General features: G+C 40.6%; 1 protein-coding gene across 1 annotated transcript; it reads right to left on the reverse strand.

The window, feature by feature from the left end:
* Window positions 1-746: 746 nt before the first annotated feature.
* LOC141845292 (pentatricopeptide repeat-containing protein At5g15010, mitochondrial-like) lies at window positions 747-3,006 on the reverse strand. The gene is made up of 2 exons (XM_074733353.1): window positions 1,445-3,006; window positions 747-1,110 (listed from the first exon to the last, which is right to left on the reverse strand). Exon 1 carries the CDS (start codon window positions 2,877-2,879, stop codon window positions 1,470-1,472), a length of 1,410 nt encoding a protein of 469 aa, XP_074589454.1. The 5' UTR covers window positions 2,880-3,006; the 3' UTR covers window positions 747-1,110; window positions 1,445-1,469.
* Between the last annotated feature and the right edge of the window lie 5,339 nt (window positions 3,007-8,345).

Raw genomic sequence — 8,345 nt, forward strand, 5'->3', positions numbered from 1 at the left:
TATTTGTGACTGATATACTTGAGTCAACTACCTAATTGATTCAACCGCTAGTTGATTAAAGACACTTACACTTTCAATCGACTAGATTAACGACTATGACCATTCTAATGGTCAAGTCTTTGCCTAAGTTAAGAGCAACCCTCTCTCAGGTACAATATCTTAACTCCCTACTCACTTAGAGTTACTTTGCAACTCCTTCGCATAAGACCATCTGATGTAAGATTTCTTGTCCCTCTTAGACACCCAAGCCCTCAACTCGTTCCATGTGTTATATTTGATACTCCGCCTATATAGTTCGCCTCCTTCAACACAGTTATATCTCGATGCTCCTCATTTTGTAGTCTCTTAGATGTCTCATTCCATCCTCTAATTTCTTCAAACCTCGAGCCAGCATGTCGCCATCAACTTTGGCCACACCAAGTCAATTCATGTGTATATTCACCAAGTCTTGCACAACTCAATACACATATCAAATTATAACTTAAACTTTTTGCTAAAACTTCAAAGACGACGATAGATCCCAATCACTTATGACCCAATTGAACTAACAATTTATTCATTTCCAAGACTTCACTTCAAGACTTTCAAGCTTCCCCTCTCTTTTATAGTAATTCATTTCCTCTATCTGACTAGCAAACAAAAATGATAATAGATTTTTCATGTCCTCAATAGAATTAAACACTGCAAATCCTGGCAGCTTGTTTGCGTAGAGATCACTGAAGCAGACTCTACATGGGCAACATTGTTGCATTTACCCATGCCAACACAACATCAATATCGATAAGCAATTAGAATAATATACTTTAATGGCATCAATCGATACTGATCAATACTTAAAACCATGGTAAAAACTATAAAGACCTCATAAGGGTGAAATATTATTAAATTAGGCTTAAATAATTTTGAACACTTGTTCAAACCAATCAAGTAAATAGATTAAATGTCTCAGGTGTGAAGAAGTATATAGAATGGAGAAACCAACGGCATGCCCAAGAAAAAGGTTTTTCCATAAAACTAATGAAAAAAAATATCATTTAAAAAAGAAAGCCTCAGAATAAAACCTTATTTTGTTGTCTTCACCGTGGCACCCAGCCATGAATCATAATGAACCTGCAAAATAATGTCACAAGAAGCATCACATTGATGCTTGCAAGAAGAGCCAAGCCTCACAAACCAGATTTGTGATAGGATTGGCAACAAAATGTATCACTTGGCCAATTTGGAACAAGAAAATAGAATTGCATGAAAATAACCTTCAAGGAATAAAAACAAGTGGAAAGATCACGTGAAATTTGATTTCCACGGAACCAGATCATTAGTGGTAAAGCATCAAATGCAGACAAATAACCTTGAACATTCATCTCCCTCATTGATCCTCTTTTACTTGTAGTCTTAAAAATTTTCAAACGTAGAACTCAAAAATAATAGAGAGATTGAGACGTACCAGGCCAACTCCTATTCTAGACATCCTAATTCTTCCCTAGCCTCCTCACAATCCGATCATATGCATCCTGTCGTCCAGCCTTGTAGAAGGCAGTTCTCAATTTATCCAAAGTGAATGATTGAATTTTGACCCCCATATCCAACATATCTCCAGCATACCTTCTCACCTCAGTAAACCGCCCAAGTTCACAAAGCCCAATGAGCAGCTCATTGGCACATTCTTCATCTGGTGAGAGCTCCTCGACCATGTAATTCCACATATCCACAGCAGCAGATGGGTCATACTGGGTGAAGTACATCCTAACAGCGGCAGTACAATTTTGGGGAGATGGTCGACGCTCATTCTTCCGCATCTCTGCAAAGAATTTCTCAGCCTCATGCTTCATCTTGTTCCTGATCAAAGAATCAAATATAATGTTGTAAGTTAAGTCATCGGGGAAGACACCGTAGTACGGCATTTCATCAAGCAATCGGTATGCAGAATTAAGGTCGCGTTGGGTGCAGAGGAGGCCGATCATTGAGTTGCAAACGACCAGGTTGGGAATGAGACCACTCTCAGTAACCATGATATTCCACAGAGAAAGGGCATGCAAATGGCTTTGCTGCTGGATGAGGATGTCGAGGGCGTTACTAAAAAACTTGAGCCCAGGGAGACAATTATTAGTCTTCATCACCTTGAGGAACTTCACAGCCTCATCGGATTGTGAACCACGAACAAGGGTGGTGAGGAAGGCATCATAGGCGGACATGTTGTCGGCGTTCCAGCCGACGCGGATAACCATCTCGCCAAACGTGGTTTTCGCGCGGGCGACATTGCCCTCGTTTTCCCAACCTTCCAACAGGATGGCGAAGGTATCACCGTTCGGAGGAATAGTTGCCTTCGCGCGATCAAAAAAATCAGCCGCGTCGCTGGTGTGGCCGTCCTCGCAGCATATGGCACTAAGGAGGGAGTTCACCGCAACAACGTCCTTGGCGACGCCGTAGCGGTCCATAACGTCGAATGTCATGACAGCCTCCTTGATCCGGCCGGCGGTGCAGTAGGAGCCGAAGGCAGAGGCGAAGGTCGCGGCGGAGAGCACGGCCTCTTGCTTCATGGAGCGGATGGCGTCCCACATGGGCTCGAACAGGCCGTTCTTCCCGAGGATATCGACCATCAAGTTCCAGGCGTATGGGGTGTGCTTCAGGGTGAGGCCCGCCCAGCGGAAGAACCTGACGGCGGCGGCAGGCGTTGCATAGCAGAGGCGGAGGACAGCCTCCACATGTTCGGAAAGAGGGGTGATACCGCATCGGGAGAGGACAGTCTCCACCTCCGCCGGAGGCACTCGCGACAGGATATCGCAGAATGCGCGGACGCGAGGATCCGGGACCGGGAGGCTCGAAGCAATCACCGAGGGGGGCTGCGATGAACTAATCGCGTGGACCGTCGGTGTAGTCATCGCCAGTACGTCGGTGGCCGGCGCCGTCGGTGCAGTAGAAGTTTCGGCACGATTCCAGAGCGAGCTCGGGTTTTGATGGCGCCAGGAGGTCGAGACTGGACATCCGCTTGGCCTGATTAGGGTTTGCCTCTCCACAGGCATCAGGTAAAAGGGATTAAGAAGAGACACACAAATAAATCTAAATATAAATAATTTTGTATAATAAAAGAAATACACAAATTTTATTCTTGGAAATTGGTTTTTACCATTATGTGCCAATTGATCGCCCTTTCGATAAGAGTTAAAAGAGTATTGGAAATCGATTTACTTTGGTGGTCGGTGAGAAACTTTCATGGGATCGAACTGATCACCCGTGGTCGGTGAGAAATTTCTGTGGGACCGAACTGACCACCTCCAAAGAATTGAATACATGAGACTGACTGAGATTTATCATTTTTTTTTAAAGAGTATTAAAAGAGTATTGGGAAAAAAGGTGTGAACAACTTTCCTATCAGAAAAGGATTTTTTGGTCGAAGTGTACTAGTAAATTTGTTCACAAAGTATGAATCCCTAAGTAAGATTCACACGACTTGAATTTATAAGCAACGTATGCATTTGAGGAAAGAAAACTTTAAAATAATTTGATTTTTTAAAATACTCAAGTAGAGCTCTAAAAAAATGATAATCCCAGTAGCCACATCTCTGGGGGTGGCCGGTCCGGTTCCACAGAAGTTTCCCACCGACCACCAGGGTAAATCGGGAAGCGCAAATGGCGGTCAATCCAGATACACAGCATCCTTTGATTGCGTTCCCCATTTGGAGGAAAATTCCTGCAAATACGCCGTAGCTGGGGATCGAACCGCGAGTCCCTGAGTTACAACCCAAATGTCCTACCGTTGCACCAACCGGGGACTCAAGTAGAGCTCTAAATCTCTATGTGAAGGTGATAGTAGCTAAAATCTTAAAAATACTCTTACTAACTTCTTTTTCTTTCCTATCTGCCAATTCACTAACCAAATGAAGTCCCACCGACCACCTACCGTTGATACACAGCATCCTTTGATTGCCCCGGCAAATACGGTACTCAAGTAGAGCTCTAAATCTGTCTATGAAGGTGATAGTAGCTAAAATCTTAAAAATACTCTTACTAACTTCTTTTTCTTTCCTAATCTGCCAATTCACTAACTGAATTTACATTGAACACTCTATTTGAATTTGAGAAGAGAAATAAATGTGTCCTATATCAATGTGGTATAGATAATGGTATCACATAATATGAGACATAACTTAGTCAACTCAACCTTCTCTGTGGTTTAGTCAACATAGCACTTAGTTAGTCTGATTTGAAAAATGTTTGTACTGTTCTCTCAAATCTGACTTGAGCGCCCGAGGAGTGATCTCAAGGTATACTTTAGCCCCTTTCTAACCTCTTTCCAATCTTTTCAATAGTTGACACTAGAGATCTTTGCCCGATAGGAACCGACTCGATAAAAGCCGACCCATAGGAGTTGACTTGATAAAAGCCGACCCAATAGGAGCTAACTCAACGAAAGCTAACTTGATGCGCATCCGACCTACTTAGAGAGCTCGACCACAGACACGTCGAGGAATCATCCCATCAGATCGGATCATTTTGACACCATATATGGGAACCAAGTTGAGACGTTGAGATGAGAGATGTATCAGGAAGCCAGGGAAGATAAAGATCTACTCAGGTGAAAGAGGTCGGGCAACCTTTCCTGACTCAGGAACCTCTACCTTGACGGTAGGGAACTTGAGTCAGATTGTAACTGCTACTATAGAGGAGGTTTTGTGACAATGATCTAGGGCGAATCTTCCCCTTGTAGAAGCACCTAGGTGAATATCAGTTCTACAAGAAGAATAGTCTCGAGAGTTAATGACCTGAGAACTGCCTCCAAGACATTTCAAAAGAGGAAAACTCACTCTAATAAGTGAAGAAACGGAGATGCCAACTTGACGAGATACTCCATTTTCATGAGAGATCTTAGTTGAAGAATTGTTGATTTGCTTTCGGTCATTGTAGATTGGTGAATATATAGGATCCTAAACTCAAAGAACCACTTATGTCTATTTAAGAATGCCTCCTTCCTGTATCAATACACTGATGGAGTAAAGCGCAGAGTTGTCTTAACAATCTCAATAGGGTTGGCACAAAAGTGGTTTAGTTGACTGAAATCAAACTCTATCCGATCCTTCAAAGAGATTAGCACCATGTTCCTACACCGTTTCACTAGCTGCAAACGCTACCATAAGACTTCTCTAAGTCTTTTCACAATGAAGTAGCAGAATCAAGAAACTATATAGGAATACATTCAACGCTTCAATTCTTCGGACCATCTCTCACTCGATAGGAAAGGAGGGTTCCTCATTCACCTTTTTAGAACATAGTGCCAAGACCGCTCTTTAACTATGTCTTGATTAAGGTTGGAGGAAAAAGATTGTTCAAGCATTGAAAGAAAATCTTGTGCCCGTTCTACCACAAAGGCACTCTAATCAATAACCCCCTTAAGAATGAAGGCCATTTCATGCGTTTCATTAGGTATATATGGTCATTCCACTTAGTCGTGTCACAAGCTCACTAAAGAAATCAATCAAGCCGTGCAACATCACCAACAGGCCAAACCTCCTCTAGAATCAATCCACCTATCCTCGGCTAAGTGATAGACCCACAACTAGTGTCACAAATGAGCCTCAAATTAGAATTTATAATCGAAACCCTTAACTCACAAGTAAATGTAATACAGAGGCCACGAGTCGTATTTTTCCAAGGACTAGTAGAGAGTTTGTATGAATCAAGTTAGAATGTCGTTATTTTTGGGTTTTTATATAAAATGGGGGTTTTTGGTGTTTTAAAATGAAATGTAATCAAAATAAGAAAATGAATGAAAAATGCAAGTTTTACCAATTTAAAATGAAAGCAATTGAAACTAAGTATGAATCAATCTAGGAATGCAATTCAATTCACTTTCAAGGATTTAAACCTATGCTAGTTATTTATTGAAACATTAATGGAATGTAAAAGTCTTCTTCCTCAAACTGTAGAAAATCAGAAATCAAGCTAAAGTTGTAGGAAAAACTAATGCAAAGCTTTAAGCAAATAGAGAACAAAGTAAAGCTAAATCTAGACTAAGATAACAAATTGCATTTTAAAGAAACAATTCTAACTTGGAAAATAATTAAGCAATCAGCTACAATTAACTAACACAAACTAACAAATGTTTAACTAAACAAGCTCAAACTTGATAAACATGATACGGAACAGTGACAATATTCAAAGTTTCAGTGAAAATGAAATCAGATTCAATTCAGGTTCAAGAACTTAAGGCTAAAGAGTTCAAATAGATCTAAACATCTAACAATAGCTCAAGCATCAACCAAGTAATCAAAATTTAAGATCTGTTGAAACCAAAACAAGAAGTTCAGAATTTCAGATACAGAAACCAAAAAAAACAGAAATCAGACAACAATCAGATAGCCTATCTTCCCTTCAAGTCGATCTCCTCCTTGCCGTCACACAAGGCTTGATTAAGGATAAAAAATCCCAGAGAAAAACTCTAATTCTCAGCTTATCTTGCTCTGAATCAACTCCAAACAATGCGTTATCAGAAACCCTCCGATCCAGTGTCGAACAGAGCAAATCCCGATTCTGGAAATCCAGCTCAAGATCCTTCAAATCGATTGCAATTCAGTACTTGGAAACCCTCAATAACCTTTTAAGAACCCCTCTGAATGCTCTTGATAGCTCCGATCATCCTAGATCCGAAGAATTCAGCTGAAATCTGCGGCGGCAACGAACCTCTGATGAAACCCTCAACAGAAGAAATCGAGCCTCATTCGATACCAAACTGAGATCGTAGTCTTCTCTGGAACTTGGAAACCGATTTGGAAGAAGAAGAAGTGAAGATTTCTGCGGGAGAGAAGAAAACAGAAGAAGGATGAATGAAGGAGACGATGCTACAGTGACTACGCGATTCTGATACAGTATTCTTTCTCGTTATAACGTGAATCCGATTTCACTGTGCTGAACCGGGTTCAGCTGTGGTTTGGCGCCGGTTCAGTTGCGGTTCAATGCTGGTTCAACTCAAATCAAGCCGGTTTAACTCCAATTCGATTCCGGTTCGAGTCAAATTCACATGGGTTTAGTCCAAATCAAACTTGGGTCTTGATTCATGAGGTTGGATCCATCAATTTGGTCAAACTTGGCTCAATTTAACTCGATCTCAATTTGGGTTCCATCTTGGTTCAACTCGAGTCCTACAAAAATCAAATCCAATTGATGTAAAATTAACCATCAAATTGCAGAAATTATAATTGACCATCTAATTGTGCAACATATTACAAATATACTCAAATCAATTCATTAAACCATTTATTTTTCATGCAAAACCTCAAAATGAAGCGATAAAGTGCATAACAAACCCAACTCATCAAATTCTCCCACACTTAACCTTGTGCGTCCCGCTCAAGCCAAAACAATAAAACTAAGAAAACTCCAAACATCGTACCCCCCTAGATCATCCTCAATCATAATTAGAAACAATTGAAAGAGAATTACCTAAAGTTGTAGAATCTCAAAAATTTAAGTCCATGAACTAAAACCCTTGTACTTGGTTAACCACCTAGCAAGTTTCATCCTTCATGACTAATTAAGATAAATGCACCACACTCATTCTCACAAAGTTATTTTCAATAGATAATTCAGTGGCTCTCACTCTAATTCTAATTCATGATCAAGTAAAGTAGGGTTCACTCAAGCAGCTTAAGTTTCATGCACTTCCATAGGCTTGCTTGTTTTCTACTCTTCACTAGCATTCTTGATTTGACATCCACACCTATTAAGGATTATTGAAGACAATAAGCAATCATGAACTGATACAAATGATATAAGAATTTAGAAAGAACAAGGTTAAGAAAAAAAAAACTTTAAGGAAAATGAATGGTAGTGGTATATATGGATACAATTAAATGCTAACCAATGACCTCTTGCCTTCTTTTTTATTTCATTTCTTTTGTAACACATTTGTTTCTGTTTGTTCTTCAATTCCATGAAACAAATCTGGTCTAAACTGTTAGGATCGGTGGAAGAGCTAGAGGGGGGGTGAATAGCGTTTCTCGATTTTTCTTGATCTTTCTCTGTACAGAGATTAGCGGAAGCAAAAATATAAAAGAGAAAGAAAGAGATCAACGCTAACCCGGTTTATTTTACTTGGTATCCACCTCCGCAGAGGTGACTAATCCAAGGATCCACACGCACGCACACACCCGTCACACTATGAATGTAAAATACCGAACCCAGTTAATAATAAAAGTCCATTAATTGATTTAATGGGTAATGGGTTAAGCAAATGGTTATAGGATCCGATCCATTAAGCCAAACCCGCCCGTTAAGAAATCCTTAAAGCCGCGACTTCTCCTCAGCCTCGCGATCTTTTCTTCCTCTGTTCTCCGCTCGACTCCTCTGTTCTT

The sequence above is a fragment of the Curcuma longa genome, chromosome 14, assembly GCF_044706935.1.
Source record: "Curcuma longa cultivar G26 ecotype Majalengka, Jawa Barat chromosome 14, ITB_CL_G26_1.1, whole genome shotgun sequence".
In the NCBI taxonomy this organism is placed as follows: Eukaryota; Viridiplantae; Streptophyta; class Magnoliopsida; order Zingiberales; family Zingiberaceae; genus Curcuma; species Curcuma longa.